The 21,505-nt window shown below is 43.0% G+C and overlaps 1 protein-coding gene across 1 annotated transcript in view; it reads left to right on the forward strand.

Moving 5' to 3' along the window:
* LYST (lysosomal trafficking regulator) overlaps positions 1-21,505 on the forward strand; it is a 591,077-nt gene that overhangs the window by 56,480 nt on the left and 513,092 nt on the right. The window contains exon 5 of the mRNA XM_077289098.1: positions 15,627-16,554. Coding sequence (XP_077145213.1) covers positions 15,627-16,554 — 928 coding nt within the window. The remainder of the gene's footprint in view (positions 1-15,626; positions 16,555-21,505) is intronic.

Genomic DNA, 21,505 nt, shown 5'->3' on the forward strand with positions numbered 1-21,505 from the left:
CACTCCTTTAGTGAACTATAACTCCCAGCATGTCATAGGATCTGCAGGACATGCTGGGAGTTATAGTTCTCCCATGGGATTTTAAAGCAGCACTCCAGTGTTATTTTGCAGTGCTATAGTGGTGCTTTCAATATCAGCCCTGTGCCCCCATTCTTATACTCACCCTCCAACATCTTCATATAGTACTGTACAGACACCACACTGGTCCTGCAGCTTCCAACATAATAACATACTATTATATGTAATAACACCACATATAATAGTATGTTATTAAATATTTTACCACATTTTTTTGCTTCAAATATTTTTTTCCCTATTTTCCACCTCTAAAACCTGGGTGCGCCTTATAGTCCGGTGCGTCTTATAGTCCGAAAAATACGGTATATGTTTAAACCCTTCACCCCTGGAGCTTTTTCCGTTTTTTCGTTTTCGTTTTTCGCTCCCCACCTTCCCAGAGCCATAACTTTTTTATTTTTCTGCCAATTTGGCCATGTGAGGGCTTATTTTTTGCGGGACGAGTTGTACTTTTGAACGACATCATTGGTTTTACCATGTCGTTTACTAGAAAATGGGAAAAAAATTCCAAGTGCGGTGAAATTGCAAAAAAAGTGCAATGCCACACTTGTTTTTTGCTTGGCTTTTTTGCTAGGTTCACTAAATGCTAAAACTGACCTGCCATTATGATTCTCCAGGTCATTATGAGTTCATAGACACCTAACATGACTAGGTTATTTTTTACCTAAGTGGTGAAAAAAAATTCCAAACTTTGCTAAAAAATAAAAATTGCGCCATTTTCCGATACTCGTAGCGTCTCCATTTTTCATGTTCTGGGGTCGGTTGAGGGCTTATTTTTTGCATGCCGAGACGGCGTTTTTAATGATACTATTTCGGTGCAGATATGTTCTTTTGATCGCCCGTTATTGCATTTTAATGCAATGTCGCGGCGAGCAAAAAAACGTAATTCTGGCGTTTCGATTTTTTTTCTTGTTACGCCGTTTAGCGATCAGGTTAATGCTTTTTTTTATTGATAGATCGGGTGATTCTGAACGCGGCGATACCAAATATGTGTAGATTTGATTTTTTTTTTAATTTATTTATTTTGATTGGGGCGAAAGGGGGGTGATTTAAACTTTTATGTTTTTTTTATTTTTTTCACATTTTTTTAAACTTTTTTTCTTTTACTTTTGCCATGCTTCAGTAGCCTCCATGGGAGGCTAGAAGCTGGCACAACGCGATCGGCTCTGCTATGTAGCAGCGATCATCAGATCGCCGCTACACAGCAGAATTGCAGGTGTGCTGTGAGCGCCGACCACAGGGGGGCGCTCACAGCAGGCCGGCATCAGTAACCGTAGAGGTCTCAAGGACCTCTATGGTTACCTTCCTGATGCATCGCCGACCCCCGATCATGTGACGGGGGTCGGCGATGACGTTATTTCCGGCCGCCCGGCCGGATGCGGTAGTTAAATGCCGCTGTCTGCGTTTGACAGCGGCATTTAACTAGTTAATAGGTGCGGGCAGATCGCGATTCTGCCCGCGCCTATTGCGGGCACATGTCAGCTGTTCAAAACAGCTGACATGTCCCGGCTTTGATGCGGGCTCACCGCGGAGCCCTGCATCAAAGCAGGGGAGCCGACATCGGACGAAATAGTAGGTCCGAGGTCAGTAAGGGGTTAAAATAATTGGAAAGTCTTTCATTTCTGTTATACTTCCCAAATACTTGAATAAAGGAACTACTTCCTTGTTTTTCCAATTGGAGTGCTAACTTCATAAATATAATCAATAGACTTATTTTTATTATTTTATACAAAATTCTTTACAACATGAAGCATTGATCACTTGGAGGTGAAAAAAAATAAGAAGATACTGTATCGCCCCAGGCATCTGAGCAAAGAAAATTATCAGTAATGATACACAGAAAGAATTGAGTTATACAGGGAAAACCAGAAATAAGTCTATGCAATAAGATGACTTATTGTTCATGTACAAGTACCTTGTAAATATATGTGAATGAAAGGGACAAAAAGATGTTTTATAGATATATGGTTCCCTGATAATATGGATCACAATAATATCATGTACTTTCAATACTAAATCTGTGCAAAAAAGATACACTACATATACAGCTCTGGCTAAAATTAAGAGACCACTGCAAAATTTTCAGTTTGTCTGGTTTTTCTCTTTATAGGTATATTTTTGAGTAAAATGTAAATTGTTCTTTTATTCTATAAACTACTGACAAAATGTCTCCAAAGTTCCAAGCAATAAATTTTGTATTTATTTTCTGAAAATGAGAAATGGTCAAAATAACAAAAAAATGCATTGCATACAGACTTCAAATAATGCAAAAAAAACAAGTTCATTATCATTTAGAAACAACAATACTAATGTTTTAACTCAGGAAGAGTTCAGAAATAAATATTTTGTGGCATAACTATGATTTTTAATCACAGCTTTCATGCGTCTTGGCATGCTTTCCACCAGTCTTTCACACCGCTTTTGGGTGACCTTCTGCCACTCCTGGTACAAAAATGTAAGCAGTTCTTTGTTTGATGGCTTATGACTATCCATCTTCCTCTTGATTACATTCCAGAGGTTTTCAATGGGGTTCAGTTCTGGAGATTGAGCTGGTCATGACAGGGATTTCATGTGGTGGTCCTTCATCCGCACCTTGATTGACCTAGCTGTGTGGCTTGGTGCATAGTTCTGCTGGAAAAAAAAGTCCTCAGAGTTGGGGAACATTGCTTGAGCAGAAGGAAGCAACTGTTTTTCCAGGATAACCTTGTATGCGGCTTGATTCATACGTCCTTCGCAAACAACAACCTGTCCAATTCCAGCCTTGCTGAGGCATCCCCAGATCATCACCGATCCTCCACCAAATTTCACAGTAGGTGCAAGACACTGTGGCTTGTACGCCTCTCCAGGTCTCCGTCACCATTAGACGACCAGGTGTTGGGCAAAGCTGAAAAATTAGACAAATCAGAGATGATTACATTACTCCAGTCCTCTATGGTCCAATCCTTATGGTCTTTGGCAAAATTCAGTCTGGCTCTCCTTTGCTTCTCATTGATGAAAGGCTTTTTTCTAGCTTTACATGACTTGAGCCCTGCCACTAGGAGCCTGTTATGAACTGTTCTTGCCGTGCACTTCACCCCAGTTGCCATTTGCCATTCCTTTTGTAGGTCATTTGATGTCATCCTGCGGTTGCTGAGTGACATTTGAATAAGATGACGGTCATCCAGGTCAGTGAAGAGTCGTTTTCGCCCTCTGTCGGTCTGTAGCTTTATCCCCAATGTCTGCTGCTTGACCTTGTTGTAATGGACTGCCGTTTTAGAAATTTTAAGAATGGAGGCAGCATGACGCTCACTGTGTCCCTCTGCTAGTAAAGCCAGAATTGAGCCGCCCTTTTCCTCACTCAAGACTTTTCTTTTCAACTCCTTTGGCATAATTAAGTTATTTTTTCATTCCTATTACTTTTGGGATATTAGTAGCACTTGTTTTGCCATCCAGCTTGTCCTATTGCAAGAGGATTGTGAACACCACAAGAGTGTTTTTTTATACTTTCCTTCGTTAAATAAGATTTGGTTCAGGTGATCACCTAATCAGAAGCACATTAAGTAGAATGAGGTGTACTCTGGTTGGAATTCAACTGACACTGGAATGGAATGGCTGTCAGACATGTAGAGAAGCTAATTTTTATAAAACTGTGCAGTGGTCTCTTAATTTTTGCCAGAGCTGTATATATATATATCAAATTTGCCAAGACAAGAGGACATCAATAAAGTGCATATGCATGTGTCAATAAACATAAGATTCCCCCAGAATTTACAAACTAAATGCTAAATCGTATGTGAACATGTATCTGTTAGGGCTAGCGGAACGCACCAAATGAATATATAGATTTTATTATGATAGATGCGTTCGCAGCCCGGGGTCCACCGTGCAGGAGAACCTGCCGGTAGCAAATAGCGGAACTAATGGCAATGTTAGCTAACTCTGTTACTTCACAGAGCAGCCGTGAACTCAAAGCACTGCGCCCTGTTAGACTCCACAGAGGCACAGGCTAACTGCCTAAACAAGAGCAGTCAGTGGTCATGCATGCACACGAAACTCCTCGCCGGAGGTGCCAGCATTCTAGGGGCTTATTTCGGCCAGGTCCCTGAATACCCAAGCATACAAACTCCTCGCCGGAGGTGCCAGCATTCTAGGGGCTTATTTCAGCCAGGTCCCTGAACACACTCATACAAGACCACACTGGCGCAAAGTACATAAATAAAGAGCAATACTAGCGCATGGCCGTGCGGCCATGCGAGCCTTAAATTTTTGCAGCATGAACAGGACCCTCCTGGAGTGACCAATGAGAGGCTGCCAGAGCGTGAGCACCTACAGGACCTTAGCTGCAGTGTCTGATCATGTGACCCTCGATCTCCACTGAGAGATCTTACTCTGGGCATGCTCAGAACGAGAAAAGCAGGACTTAGTCCCAGAAGCGTCTGCTCGCCACTGCCCAGCACTGACTTCAATGGCAGAAGCAGGAAAAGCAGCAGTAACTCTCTGTACAGAGTCAGACCGAGCGAGACGTCGGGACCAACACCTCCGCTGAGCAGACTCCACTGCGGCAGGAGAAGAATGGGAGACCGCAGCAGAGATGGCCCAAGATTCCCCCTGTGCAGAGACAGGAACTCGAGCCCTAACAGTATCAAATCACACTAGATAAATCTTACCCATAGTAAAGTGCAAGTGCTGAGACCCAGGGGTCAGACTCAACGCACGTTTCGCGTTAGCTTTTTAACAGGGGTTATTATTTTTTCACCTTCTATTGTTCAGTGTTTCATGTTGTAAAGATTTTTTTGTATAAAATAATAAAATTATATCTATTAACTATATTTATGAAGTCATCACTCCATTTTTTTATCTAAATATCATTAAGCAGGAATTTGTTAAAAATAATTCTCCAATTAATACTGATAGGATACTATGTTTGCATAATGAATTTGCTTTTAACCTATTTTATTATTATTATTATTATTATTATTATTATTACAAGATGGTAGCCCGATTCTAACGCATCGGGTATTCTAGAATATGTATGTAGTTTATTTATGAAGATTTTAGAATAATACATTGAATACACAACCGCGACCAATTTGCGAAGCGTGGTTCAAATCCCACGCCAATTCGGGGCCGCACTGCGCCTGTCGCTGATTGTTCACAGCCGGCCATGTAGTATATAGCACAGCCACGTAGTACATAGCACAGCCACGTAGTATATAGCACAGTCACGTAGTATATAGCACAGCTCACGGAGTATATAGCACAGCCCACGGAGTCTATAGCACAGCCACGTAGTACAGTGCCTACGAGTAGTATTCAACCCCCTGCAGATTTAGCAGGTTTAATAAGATGCAAATAAGTTAGAGCCTTCAAACTTCATACAAGAGCAGGATTTATTAACAGATGCATAAATCTTACAAACCAAAAAAGTTTTGTTGCTCAGTTAAATTTTTATAAATTTTAAACATAAGTGTGGGTCAATTATTATTCAACCCCTAGGTTTAATATTTTGTGGAATAACCTTTGTTTGCAATTACAGCTAATAATTGTCTTTTATAAGACCTGATCAGGCCGGCACAGGTCTCTGGAGTTATCTTGGCCCACTCCTCCATGCAGATCTTCTCCAAGTTATCTAGGTTCTTTGGGTGTCTCATGTGGACTTTAATCTTGAGCTCCTTCCACAAGTTTTCAATTGGGTTAAGGTCAGGAGACTGACTAGGCCACTGCAACACCTTGATTTTTGCCTCTTGAACCAGGCCTTGGTTTTCTTGGCTGTGTGCTTTGGGTCGTTGTCTTGTTGGAAGATGAAATGACGACCCATCTTAAGATCCTTGATGGAGGAGCGGAGGTTCTTGGCCAAAATCTCCAGGTAGGCCGTGCTATCCATCTTCCCATGGATGCGGACCAGATGGCCAGGCCCCTTGGCTGAGAAACAGCCCCACAGCATGATGCTGCCACCACCATGCTTGACTGTAGGGATGGTATTCTTGGGGTCGTATGCAGTGCCATCCAGTCTCCAAACGTCACGTGTGTGGTTGGCACCAAAGATCTCGATCTTGGTCTCATCAGACCAGAGAACCTTGAACCAGTCAGTCTCAGAGTCCTCCAAGTGATCATGAGCAAACTGTAGACGAGCCTTGACATGACGCTTTGAAAGTAAAGGTACCTTACGGGCTCGTCTGGAACGGAGACCATTGCGGTGGAGTACGTTACTTATGGTATTGACTGAATCCAATGTCCCCACTGCCATGAGATCTTCCCGGAGCTCCTTCCTTGTTGTCCTTGGGTTAGCCTTGACTCTTCGGACAAGCCTGGCCTCGGCACGGGAGGAAACTTTCAAAGGCTGTCCAGGCCGTGGAAGGCTAACAGTAGTTCCATAAGCCTTCCACTCCCGGATGATGCTCCCAACAGTGGAGACAGGTAGGCCCAACTCTTTGGAAAGGGTTTTGTACCCCTTGCCAGCCTTGTGACCCTCCACGATCTTGTCTCTGATGGCCTTGGGATGCTCCTTTGTCTTTCCTATGTTGACCATGTATGAGTGCTGTTCACAAGTTTGGGGAGGGTCTTAAATATTCAGAAAAGGCTGGAAAATGAGATAATTAATCCAAACATGTGAAGCTCATTGTTCTTTGTGCCTGAACTACTTCTTAATACTTTAGGGGAACCAAACAGAATTCTGGTGGGATGAGGGGTTGAATAATAAATGACCCTCTGAAAAAACTTTTCCCAATTTAAAAAAAAAAATAAACAAAGAAATAACATTCTTTTTTGCTGCAGTGCATTTCACACTTCCAGGCTGATCTACAGTCCAAATGTCACAATGCCAAGTTAATTCCAAATCTGTAAACCTGCTAAATCTGCAGGGGGTTGAATACTACTTGTAGGCACTGTATATAACACAGCCCACGGAGTATATAGCACAGCCCACGGAGTGTATAACAGCCCATATAGCATATAACACAGCCACGTAGTTTATAACAGCCCACGTAGCATATAACACAGCTCACGTAGTATATACCAGCCCAAGCACGTAGTGTATAACACAGCCCACGTAGTGTATAACACAGCCCACGTAGTGTATAACACAGCCCACGTAGTATATAACAGCCCACGTAGTGTATAACACAGCTCACGTAGTATATAGCACAGCCCACGTAGTATATTGCAGAGCCACGTAGTATATTGCACAGCCCGCGTAGTATATTGCACAGCCCATGTAGTATATTGCACAGCCCACATAGTATATAGCAATGTGGGCATCATATCTCTGTTAAAAAAAATAAAGAATTAAAATAAAAAATAGTTATATACTCACCTTCCGTTGGCCCCCGGATCCAGGCGAAGCGTTAACCGATGCTCCTCGCGCGCTCCGGTCCCAAGAGTGCATTGCAGTCTCGCGAGACCGCTACGTCATCATCTCGCGAGATCGTAATGCATGGAACGGTCACCGGAGCTTCGCAAGGAGCGGGAAAGGCCTGTTCTGGATCCGAGGGACCGACGGACGGTGAGTATATAACTATTTTTTTTTTTTTTAATTATTTTTAACATTAGATCTTTCTACTATTGATGCTGCATAGGCGGGCACTGACTGTGGGGAGTAAGGAGCGTCCCATTTTGCCGCCGGACTGTGCCCGTCGCTGATTGGTCGAGGCAACCTTTATGACATCATCGTCGCCATGGCAACCATTATGACATCATCGTCGCCATGCTGTGCCCATCTCTACTAGACTCTAATGCATCGGGTATTCTAGAATATGCATGTCCCCGTAGTATATGGACAATGATGATTCCAGAATTCGCAGCAGACTGTGCCCGTCGCTGATTGGTCAAGGCAACCTTTATGACATCATCGTCGCCATGGCAACCATTATGACATCTACGTCGATACTGTGCCCGTCGCTGATTGGTCGAGGCGAATTCGCGGCAGACTGTGCCCGTCGCTGATTGGTCGAGGCAACCTTTGACATCATCGTCGCCATGCTGTGCCCGTCGCTGATTGGTCGAGCCCTGGCGGCCTCGACCAATCAGACACGCGGGGATTTCCAGGACAGACAGACAGACAGAAAAACCCTTAGACAATTATATATATAGATTACTAGACTGTGGCCCGATTCTAACGCATCGGGTATTCTAGAATATGCATGTCCCCGTAGTATATGGACAATGATGATTCCAGAATTCGCGGCAGACTGTGCCCGTCGCTGATTGGTCGAGGCAACCTTTATGACATCATCGTCGCCATGGCAACCATTATGACATCTACGTCGATACTGTGCCCGTCGCTGATTGGTCGAGGCCTGGCAGCCTCGACCAATCAGAGACGCGGGTTTTCTATTATGACATCATCGTCGCCATGCTGTGCCCGTCGCTGATTGGTTGAGGCCTGGCGGCCTCGACCAATCAGAGACGCGGGATTTCCAGGACAGACAGACAGACAGACAGACAGACGGAAAAACCCTTAGACAATTATATATATAGATTATTATTATTCATGTGAACCTTTTCATATAGTTCTATAATTGTTTTAAAAATATAAATCTGAAAATATGAAGTATGTTTGTATTCAGCCTCAGAGTCAATACCTTGTAGGACCACCTTTCACTGCAATTACTGCTGCAATTCATTTGGGGTATGTCTCTACCATCTTTACACATCTAGATGCTGAAATTGTTGCCCATTCTTCTTTGTAAACTAGCTTTAGTTCAGTGCGATTGAATGGAGAGCGCCTGTAAACAGCAATTTTAATGTCTTGCCACAGATCAATGGGTTTAGGTCTGAACATTGACTGGGCCTTTCAAACACATTTATATGCTTTGATCTAAACCATCTGTGAAGATCTGAGGTTGTGGGTTATAAAATCACCTAGGTTGTTTCCCAGTAACACATCTACTGGTAGGTGCCACTCTACTCCTACATTCAGCATTCCACTACTGTGACAACAGATTAAATGTAGTTTTGCCCTTTGAATGTTCAGAGATTCTCTTCTGGCTACATTGACTAACATCTGGCTGCCGGGAACAATACACTGGTCCGGTACTAGAAGTTCTTTGATCAATGTAACAGAGGCTCTGCAGTCACGGAGTCCGCAGCCTCCACACCCTCTACCCAGACCGGCTGCAGATGCTGATTCATGGTCGCTTAGGTGTCCCATCTAGTCCGGGACACTTGTCTTTGTACCACATATGCCTTTTCCGATTCCAGTTGGGGTAGTGGGATCCTCTGTCCTTAAGCATTCCAGTCCCATTGTAGCACAGTGTTTACCGGTTTGGGACGTGGATGATGTGGGCTAGAACGTTCCAAGCATTCCCTGACAAATTGTCCCATGTGTCCACAGTTATGGCAGCTTAACTCTCCTCACCCTGACGTGGGCCGCACTGGGGGGCTTGGGAAACTTCCCCCTCTTTGTGAAGTTCGAAATCCCCTTCGTTCCTCCTCTTGCCAGTGCATGGGTCTTGCTGGCCTCCATGTAAGCTCCTGTTTGTGACTCGCTGGGGCTGTACTTTCACATAGCCCAGGTCGATTAGCAGACCAATCATCAGCCAATCTTGCAGCCTCATCCAGGCTGAGTGGTTTTCTATCCGCCACCCATTCTTTTAAGTCACCTGGGAGCTTGAACATAAATTGTTTCAGCATGGAGGTATTCAAGACATTCTGCTTCCTGAGCCCCCGATCCTTCTATCCACCGAGTGCATGCCGTATGTAGTATGTTAGCAAACTCCCTGAGTGTGTGCATCGGGCTTATCAGTCTCCCGAAACTTCCTCCGGTAGGTTTCAGGTGTGACTGCATACCTCTCTAGTAGTGATGAGCGAGTTTACTCGTTGCTCAGGTTTTCCCGAGCACGCTCGGGTGACCTCCGAGTATTTAGGACTGCTCGGAGATTTAGTTTTCATCACGGCAGCTGAATGATTTATAGCTGTAATCCACTGTCCTCTGCGCTGGGGCTTAACACTGCCGCCCAATCTATCTTCATGTTCCGCTCTCCTAGTGCGTCCTGCATCCGCCTCAGCTCAGTCAGTCAATCCTCCACCATCTGGATGTTGGCCCTGGGTTGTGGTCCCTCCTCATGTGGTTGTTCACGGTCTCAGTCGTCCAAGCATCGTATTAGGGTTGTCCGGTTGTCCTCCGGCAACCACTCTAGCTCTCTCTCAGACCAAATCGTTCTCAGCTCCTCCTTTTTGAGCCTCTTGTAGATGGAGTCTGCCATCTCTTTTGCCAAGTCACTGCTCAGTAGTTTTCCCTGGTATGCTGTCCAGAGATAGATGATCCCACCAGCTGCCACCACTTGTGTGGATCTGATGTTGTGGGTTATCACCTAGGCAGGTTAACAATGCAACTTTTTTATTCCATAAAGTCCATGGTTGTACAACAAATCCATGTAGATAGCCAAAATACAATGTCCTCAGTCCACAAGTTCCCAATCTGAGATCGGTAATTCCACTAGCCCCGTACCAGGCGATACCCACTGTCTCCCAACTCCCATCCATCCCAGCTTGGATCCTCTCCCATCGAAGTCCATCCAATAACTGCCTGATTCACCCCTCGTGTCTTTTTCTCCCTCCCCCTTAACCGTTTTTCTTTAACGTCACAGAACAAAGCACATTCCATCACCTGAGACTGATGTGAGACCCCCTGTGGTGATGGCTAGGTCTACTGTCACTGGGTTACCGCAACGGAGCAGAGCCAAAAGACCGCAGCGTCTGGTTGCTCTTACTACGCTGGGAAGAAGCACTTCTCCAGTTTATTAAAGGAAACCTGTCACCCCCAAAATCGAAGATGAGCTAAGCCCACCAGCATCAGGGGCTTATCTACAGCATTCTGTAATGCTGTAGATAAGACCCCGATTTATCCTGAAAGATGAGAAAAAGAGGTTAGATTATACTCACCTGGGGGGCGGTCCGATCCGATGAGTGTCGCGGTCCAGTCCGGGGCCTCCTATCTTCATAGGATAACATCCTCTTGTCTTCACGCTGCGGCTCCGGCGCAGGCGTACTTTGTCTGCCCTGTTGAGGGCAGAGCAAAGTACTGCAGTACGCAGGCGCTGGGCTTCTCTGACCTTTCCCGGTGCCTGCACACTGCAGTACTTTGCCCTCAACAGGGCAGACAAAGTACGCCTGCGCCGGAGCCGCAGCGTGAATACAAGAAGAGGACGTTATCGTACGAAGATGCGAGGCCCCGGACCGCGACGCCCATCGGACCGGACCGCAGTGGGACCGCCCCTGGGTGAGTATAATCTAACCTCTTTTTTTCATCTTTCAGGATACATCGGGGGCTTATCTACAGCATTCCAGAATGCTGTAGATAAGCCCCTGATGCTTGTGGGCTTAGCTCATGTTCGATTTTGGGGCTGACAGGTTCCCTTTAAACGTGTTTATTCCAGCAGAACAGGGGTAATAGGCCAAATTGGAAAACTCCTACATTCATCTGTGCTCGGTTAGCCACTCCTTTTCCCTATAAAATCTGGACTCGATTACCAAGTCATCATCAGAGTTAGCAAATGCTGCAAGATATAGGAGTGGGAGAAGCTGATATTGTGAAAGAGAGCTGGAGGAAGTTATTAACGACTGTTGCCTGCTTTGTACGTGTGGAAATTCCTTATCCTTTCCTGATTTTGCTTTATTCCCCCATCCTACACACCCTGGTTAATACCACTGTTATATACGAGTGTGTATTTTGTGAGTGTGCGTTTTCAGTTTACCCTTGTCTGTTACCCTGTCTGTCGGGTTGGTATACTGTGGTGCACAGTAGCGCCCCCTCTTCTCTAGGTGGGGGAAGGGGAAAGACAAAGGCTAATCTAGGAGATAGGGCAAGGGCGGAGGTCCCCGCATCTTCACCATCTGAAGTATCTTCGGAACAGGGCGAGCTAGGGCGCCCCCTAGTGTTAGGGCCAGGAAAGGTGTCCCTGGTCTCGGGTCACTCGCCAGTCGAATCGTGACATTTACTATCTCCATCCACATAATGGGCCTAGGCTGGTAGAACAATGGAAGTGATAGGATGATAGCTTTACATGTACCTTTAGCAATTTACTGTCTGACTTTAGGCTTACATAAGATCTAGCCTGCTCGTCTTCCTCTGCTTACTGTCACTGAATGTAAACATTGATTCCTGAGGATGAACTGACAAGCAAGCAAATCACTAATAAAACACAGCAAGAAAATATCTAATAAAACACAATATCGACGCAACTAGTGCTCCGTGCTGGGAAAAAGTCTCTATCTCGTAGCTCTACGTCCATTCGTCCTATAGTCTTTAGTAAGCGGCCATATCCACACACCATCTATTGTTGCTCCGGCAGTTTGTTTATGGTCGTTATCCAGCTTGGACGCTGAACCTATACCTTAGTCTTTTCCAGCCTTTAACAGGTCTGTCTCCAGGAATACCCTGTATTTAGCTCCGTCCATCTTCCCATCAACTCTGACCAGCTTCTTTGTCCCTGCTGGAGAAAAGAATCTCCACTGCATGATGCCATCACCATGTTTGACTGTGGAAATGATGTTTTCAGTGTGATGTCCAGCGTTTATTTTTGTGCCACACGTGGCATTTTGCATTTAAAGGGATTTGTCACCATATTTGACCTATCTAAATTATTTCTATAGGCATACATGTTATAGACTGCTGAGGAAAGTGATGCTTGTATGTCTCATATCAAATGCATTGTAGCTGATAAATAATATTTTACAACTTTATATAAATGACCTCTTCCAAGCAAAGGGCGAACGTTACCTGGAAGATAACTCCTTCAGAGCTTATTTTACATGAAGAGGGAGTTTTAACTGTGTGATGCGTGATGGCAGCTCTCTGATCTGGCTGCAGAGCTGTGTGTGATATACCCGATACAGCCTAAGGTTCCTCTCAGCTTCCATCTCACAGGCAGACAGGGTTGTAATATTGTTGCAATACAGCAGAGCTCAGAGAGAAGCAGAAAATTTGTTTGCAAGAAGACAAATTTCAGTTCTCCTGTTGTGTGTTAAGGTACCGTTACACTTAACGATTTACCAACGATCACGACCAGCGATACGACCTGGCCGTGATCGTTGGTAAGTCGTTGTGTGGTCGCTGGAGAGCTGTCACACAGACAGCTCTCCAGCGACCAACGATGCTGAAGTCCCCGGGTAACCAGGGTAAACATCGGGTTACTAAGCGCAGGGCCGCGCTTAGTAACCCGATGTTTACCCTAGTTACCATTGTAAATGTAAAAAAAAAAAAACACTACATACTTACATTCCGCTGTCTGTCCACGTCCCTCGCCGTCAGCTTCCTGCACTGACTGTGAGAGCCGGCCGTAAAGCAGAGCACAGTGGTGACGTCACTGCTGTGCTCTGCTTTTAATTTACGGCCGGCGCTCACAGTCAGTGCGGGAAGCTGACGGCGAGGGACGTGGACAGACAGCGGAATGTAAGTATGTAGTGTTTTTTTTTTTTTACATTTACAATGGTAACCAGGGTAAACATCGGGTTACTAAGCGCGGCCCTGCGCTTAGTAACCCGATATTTACCCTGGTTACCAGTGAAGACATCGCTGGATCGGTGTCACACCGATCCAGCGATGACAGCGGGTGATCAGCGACCAAAAAAAGGTCCTGATCATTCGCAGCTACCAACGATCTCCCAGCAGGGGCCTGATCGTTGGTCGCTGTCACGCATAACGATTTCGTTAACGATATCGTTGCTACGTCACAAAAAGCAACGATATCGTTAACGAAATCGTTATGTGTGACGGTACCTTTAGTTACTTGTCTCACACTGGTAATTTCCTCTTTTATTTAAAAGTCTGGAAGAGAACATTTACATAAAGTGATAAAAGATGATTTCTCAACAAAAAAGCATCTGCATGCATGCAGGTAGGACCTTCTTCAGCAGTCTATAACATGTATGCCAATATTAATAGTTTAGATAGGTCAAATGTGGCCACAGATTCCCTTTAACATAAAAGGTCTACTTCTCATCTGACAAGAGTACCTTCTCCCACATTCAAGCTGTGTCCCCTACATGTTTTTTGCAAATTGGACTTTTTATGGCTTGCGTTCTTCTTGACACTCCTCCATAAAGGCCAGGTTTGTTAATTATGTAACTAATAGTTGTCATGTGGACAGATTGTGCTATGTGAGATGTGGATCTCTGCTGCTCCTCCAGAGTGACCATGGGCTGCTTGGCTGTTACTATAATTAGTGCTCTCTTTGCTTGGTTGTCAGTATAGATGGACATCCATGTCTTGGTAACTTTGCAGTTGTGCCATATTCCTTTCATTTTTGGATGATGGGTTGAACAGTGCTCCATGAAATGTTCAGACTTTGGGCTATTTTTTTTTATAACCTAACCCTGCTTTATTGATGTCCGCAACTATATTCCTGACCTGTCTGGTGTATTTCTTGGTTTTCATGATGTTGTTTGAGCGCTAATGTTCTTTAAGGCCTTCACGGAACAGCTGTAGTTATTTTGATAATAAATTACATTTAAAATGGATATTCGGAAGTTAAAGTAAGTTCTAAGGTGGGCAACTAGATTATTTCAAGAGATGGAAGGCCTCTCATTGGGTGAGAGTTTGGAAAAGTTGGGCTTGTTTAGCTTAGAAAAAAAGATGCCTCAGAGGAGATCTCATTGCATGTATAAGTATGTGTGTGGTCAGTACTGAGGACTGCCACATGACTTATTTCTTCCAAACACCATACTTAGGACCAGGGGGCACTCCTAACAGGTGAAAGAAAGGCAATTCTGGCAGCTAAATAGGTAAGGGTTGTTTATAGTTAGAGCAGTGAGACAATGGAATGCCCTACCACAAGAGGTAGTACTGGCAGACATTTTGACATCTTTTAAGAAAGAGCTGTTTTATTTCCTTATAGACATAACATTGTGAGTTAAAGTTAAATTAGTGACCGCATGTACAATTGGTAGAGAAAGTTTGAACTTGATTGACATAGATCTTTTTTTCAACCTATGCAACTATATATCTATGTAATGTACGGACTCAATTTACCCATTGTGCAACTTCCGAAGGCAATTGGTCACTCTGGATTTTTTTTAGGGGTACCGACTACAAGGGGGTCGAATACATATAGCCGTCACAATTTTTAGATTATTTTAAAAATCTAATTTAGAAAAACATGTATCATTTCCTTTTTACTCTACCAGTTGCTAGCCACTTTGTGTTGTATATCACATAAAAGCTCAATAAAAAATATTTAACTTTGTGGGTGGAACGTGAAAAAATGTGGAGAAGGTCACTGGGAAGGCATACTTTTTTCAAGTTACTGTAAAAGTCTTTTGTACTGTGACATGCCTAAACTCCGCTGTGCTGTCCTTGTTCCCACAGGGACCTTATCTGAAATAGGTAGTCATGTGTGCTTTGACTTCCCAGCACTTTCTAATCTTGCAAGAGATTAGGCTTGATTCACATTGCGTTAATGCTGCCCGTTCAACGCATGCGTTAAACGGGCTGCGTTAACGCAAGTTCCGAAATGTGATCGCGCTAGCGCAGATAGAGCCATTATTACATTGTGTGTTCATTTCAACATGAAAAAGTTAGGGAAAGGTGGTTCTCTTAAAGGAAATAAAACGGTTAATATTTTTTTTTCTCCTAGGGTAGTTCAGGAAGCTTTCTTCAGTTTGAATGGATTAAATCAAGTTACTGAACTTAACTATTTGGATTCATTGAGGGGTTTCTGTTTGAAAGTATTTGAGACCCTTATTTGCATCGGAGAGCTGCAACCTGACCTTTTACCACCTAATTCAGACGTTGGTACCAATGAAGCTAACACAGCACCGACTTCAGAATTTTCTGTTCATCTTTTAAAGTCTCATGAAAGCATAAATGTTTCTCAAAGTTTGAGTAAATTTTATGGCGTTTTGAAAGATGCCTGTCCAAAGAAAAGAAAGGATTTTGATGTGAAGATAAACACAATAAATATATTTCTCTGCTTGGCATTTTTGACAGTGAGCAAAGATGCTGAGCCTGATCTTGAATCCGTCAATGAATCAGAAGACACATCAGGTTATGACAGTACCGCGAGTGAACCACTAAACATTTTACCAAAGCTAAATGCTGAAAGCTTGTTCTTGCCTTCACCAGTACAAATACACCAAGCAGCAGACATTTGGTCTATGTGTTACCGGCTTTACTTGAGAAGTATGTTATTCCAGAAGCAATTCCTGAAGATTGGTGGCTTCGATTTGTGTTATAAGCTTGTTTGTATGATGATCAGTAAACTATGCAGTTTTGACGACTATAGTGATGCGAGGCTCAAATCTTCACATTCGGAGGCATTAAAGCAATGTATAGAAGAAAAATCCGATTTGGAATCCTGTGAGCAGGGGGAAATTTTAATTACAAATCAAGATTATATGAATCTTCCTGATTCTCCAGATTACAAATCAAGTTTGTTGTCTGATGGCAAAACTGATGCTCAGAAGTGGTCATCTGGTGTTGGAAAATTGTTTGAAGCTTTATTATCTATTTGCCTTCATAGTGCACAAAACAGTCAATATAAGTCCGATTTGGAAACCTCTCAGGTAAAGCAAATTTTGTTACTGCCATATGAATTTTTCTGTAATTTTTGTTTTTACAATGATGGGATTTTGTAGGAATATTAACGTGAACCAGTCAGCTGATTTATGGCAATCCACATATGTGTTGAGGTTGTCTAATACTCGAACATAATATACGAGCTCACTCGGATAAGACCTTGTCCGAGCACATTCGCTCATCACTAATTAAGATGTATTAAGCCCATCACCCCCTTTCAAATTAAAGCACTCATTTCTCCTTTAAACATAGCAGAAAAAGACAGCTGTATTTAATAACACAGGTCAGAAAACTAATGCACTTATCAGATGCTGCAGCCCCACCACTTAATAAAGGTGGAGGCAACACTAGTGCAAAATAGTGATGAACCACTCACATACCTATCAGTTAAGAATGGGGTGTTTGCTTACAATTTAGAATTGCACATGGATAAGATTTGTATAGTGCACCAGCCACACAGAGGTAGTACACAGTGTTGGCTTACAGCCTTTTGGTGACGGCCATACTATTAAGATTAGGCAGGCTGCCCAGTACTAGATAAGTGCACACAATAGGGATAGGCACCCTAGTTTACAAGGCAACTTTGATGGGTTTGGCTGCATCCTATATAAAAATCAAAAATGTGCAGTAAATATAAATAATATGTATGAGGTATTGGTTGATATTTTGGTCAAAATACACATGCCCGCAACTCACGTCAAGGTTCCTCATTGTTTTGCATGTCCCTATTGGAAAAAAAAACACATAACATCTTAATTTGTGTTTGGGAGAAACAGGAAGACAAGTTAGTTGGAACCTGACCGTAAGTATGCAAATAGCATATGGCAGCTTATACTGTGTGTGTTATGAGGATTCCGAAGTCTACAGTCCCATAGCATGAACACATACTTTCATCAGAAATTTGGACAACCCCATTATTATTACTATTATTATTTATTTTTATAGCACCATTGATTCAGTGGTGTTGTACATGAGAAGGGGTTGCATACAAAATACAAATACAAATTACAGTGAACAAACTAACAATGACTAGTACGGAAAGGAGAGGGCCTTTCACTTGTATGCTTATAGTCTACTTTAATTATAAAACGAAATACTGTAGGATGCCCAATAGTGTACTTAATGTCAGGACTCAGTTCCAGGGGTCGTTAATATGACCACTCATATGCTATTTGCATACTTACGGTGCCATATAGCTTCTCTTGCTGCTTCTCTCAATGACAACCCTTTAAATGTACCTAACATAAATACAAATATAGTAACCACTAATTGTCAGACAATAACATGGTTATATATTACAAAATTTTTACAAGTTATGGATTATTACATGTGAACCAATAACACCATAAGAATACATTACCAGAACCACCAGTAGTACAGAAATAGATAACTATAACTAGAACCCACATCCATACATGAATACATCAGCAGAACCACCATCATTACATTGTACAGCACCATCAGTGCAGGAATACGTCACCAGAATGGCCATCAATACAGGAATACATAACCCGAACCTCCATCAGTACAGTAATAAATCCCAAGAACCAACATTAGTATAGTAATACATTACCGGAACCACCTTCATTACAGGAATACATCAGCAAACTTAGTATAGCGATCAATTGTAATGTTAGGTCAGCCTCATATACCGTAGTATTGTAGGAACGTACATTTCCCAGTATGTTTTTAACATAAGTAAGAAGATGCAGGAAGTTGTTTTCAGTCATCATCAGACTACAGGTACCATCGTAATGATAAGATGGAGGCAGTGTCAACAATAAACACATCCAGGTATCTTTTAGGTGACCTAGTCTCTGATTGGAGTCGTTCTCTTTATATTTTTTCTCCATTTTGTCTAGATGCTATAATGATTTTCAAATCCACAGACTCTCCTCTCTTCTCCAGTCTCCTGCAGCACATCCCGACAGTGTGATTATAATGCTCCTGAATAAAAATATCTGTTCCTGAATAACTGCCCCTCATTATGCTCCCTGCACAAAATATGACTCCCTCATTGTCCCTATTATGGTACATAGCCTCCACACTGTCCTCTATTTTCTATACTGCACCTAATTTTCACGCGCTCCCCTTACACTCTCCCCCCATATGCGGTATACTTCATTCTGTGCCCCCACACTGTTTCCCCATGTTTCCCCCTCAATTCTGACCCCCCCTATACCCAGTCTTGATACTGTACCCCCTACATACTATCACTTCACACAAGGCCCCATACGTTTCTCCCCATACTGTTCCCTCATGCTGTCTCCCCCACACATTACTCCACCTTCTCCCCATACTGTCTCCTCAAACATCTCTCCCTCCCGCTGTCCTATACTGTCTCCTTACATTTCTCTTTCTCCATGCTTACTCCTCAAACTCTTCCCTCCTCTATACTTCCCTTCAGAAGATTTTGGATTCTTCAGCTCCATTGGAGTGCTTACGGTACTTATGCGGTGCTGGAAAGTGAACAGCTTTATTAAATTATCCCTTCCCTGCTGCTGGTTTCTATATTTATGAGCAACCGAGAACACAGTTGCATACTAGATGCAAAAATGATTGCACACAATGGGTGCAAACACTCTTGGAATAAAAAAACAAATCCAAGGTAAACAAGAACACAGGAGGAAACGGAGTATAAGGTAAACTAGTACATTTTATTTAACAAACATCATAAAAAGTCACAGCTAACGTGAAAACGGTGTGTAAAAGACAAACCGGTAGAGACCAGTCTGAAGCATACAAGAAAAAGCACACCATATCTAGTGACGTGTTTGAATTGTACTGGGGGCAAGAGAAGCACACCACCGACCCATAGATCACTATCTAAATACAACCAAGTGGGCATAAATATAGAGTTGGGGAATGCACAGGCTGGCCAGAAATGTCGGATAGCATGACTGAGACGCGCGTTCCACGTATAGAATGCTGCTTTCTCAAGGGGATAATGGGTATGGTGGCAAACAGGATCTTTTTATCTCCATAGAGACCGGTCATCTGGTCCATCATGGACAAATGAAAGTGCTCCTCTGGTGCATGTGTGCCGTGTCCTGCCAACGCACCCCCAGCTGTCAGTCAAGCATCACTGGTGATGCACGAGAGCAATTGAAGATTCACAGTCCTCGGTCATGCGCAGGAGGCGTGCAGAACAAGCGGCAGTGCGGACGCGCACCACAATTCCATCTGGAGATGCATTATAGTTAGATGGCAGCATAAGAGAATGGGGTATTTGGCCAAGTGGCACATCACTTTAGTAGCCTGCTGTAAGGTAGATAAAGAGGGGATCGTGTAAGAAGGGTACATAATATATTAACAGTACATAACAGATAAAAGGGCATAAACAGTGATGCTAGCCATAAGCTTTCTTTACCCCTAAAAGGAAATATACAGCAAAAATGAATACATCTAAAAATAAAATAAAAACAGAACATCTGGAATAAAAGGGGAAGCAGAATGGGAATAGAAATGAGGAAAAATATTTACATTGGTACATGCATTTACAGGAAAGAAGCGACACACAGTTTCTTATTCAGACCTTTGGGGTCATTATGTCAAGTGTCAATATCCATTTCCCATTGGGCTAGGAGTTTTTTGGTGTTTCCACCTCTGATTCCCATATGGATAGTGCCAAAACCCCTAACCTTGAATGATCCAGGGTTACATTTATTATAAACCTTAAAATGGCGGGGGATCAGAGAAGTCGGCCACTGTCTTGGCCGCGTCAATGTCCCGCACCCGTATTCGAAGTTCTCTAGATGTTAAGTTTACATACACCAGTGGAGCAGCGGAGGGCATTGGCGCCGGCTAGGCAGTAGCCGCATTTAAAAGCATCCCAGCACTGTCCTTTTGATCCGAAACGGTTGGATTTGACAGGAACGTGTAGTGACTTTTTACAAGAAGACCATTGAGATTTTTAGATCTCTTCGATGTCCTAAGCAGAAAGTTGCCCAATAGGGGTCCCAGTGAAAGGGTTCTGTCTAAAGAATGGCCCAATGTTTGGCCAGGATGTCCCATATACTTGTCCACTTATGATTAAATGTAGATATGAATCTAATTTTATCATCAGTACCTTTGCCCATGTGTTTCTTTTGATAGAAAAGATTGTTACAAGGTGTCGTCCTTGCTCTGTCATAGCCACGTTTAATACATCTATGACTATAGCCTCTATTTTTTTAGATCACTGGCTTGTATCTCAAATTTATCATCTGAGGAACAGATCCGCCTCATTCTTAGAAACTGTCCAACCTGGACAGCCCTAATGGTGGCTGGATTGTCAGCAGAGTCTGCATATATCAGGGCATTAATTGAAGAAGGTTTACTGTAGACATCAGTCTGTATACACTGGTTCTCATCAATTTCAAGAATGATGTCCATGAAATCGATCTTTTTATCGCTATGGTTATATGGAAATAAACAAGCAAAAACTAATACATATAAAAGTAAAATAAAAACAGAGCATCCAGGCTCTGCGTCCTCCACCTTTGGTAAGATGTGCCTCCCTCAACTCTATATTTATGCCATCTTGGTTGTATTTAGATATTGATCTATGGGTTGGTGGTGTGCTTCTCTTGCCCCCAGTACAACTCATGTACATGTCAAAAGATATGTTGTGATTTTTCTTATATGCATCAGGCTGGGCTCTACTTGTTTGTCTTTTACACACCGTTTTCATGTTTTCAATATTTTCATGTTTTTTATGATGTTTGTTCAATAACATGTACTATTTTACCTTTATACTCCGTGTCCTACTATGTTCATGGTTTCTATATTTGTATATGTATCACCTTGCACGTAAATGTTTCATTAAAGATGTATGCAAGTTGCCTCTTCAGAGGATTTGAGCTCTACTGCCACCTACAGAAAGTAGCAATCCTAAAAGTCAATATCGACCCTTTAACGAGCTTTGACACAATACGCGCTAGGATAAGCGCTAACCAG

The sequence above is a fragment of the Ranitomeya variabilis genome, chromosome 2, assembly GCF_051348905.1.
Source record: "Ranitomeya variabilis isolate aRanVar5 chromosome 2, aRanVar5.hap1, whole genome shotgun sequence".
NCBI lineage: Eukaryota > Metazoa > Chordata > Amphibia > Anura > Dendrobatidae > Ranitomeya > Ranitomeya variabilis.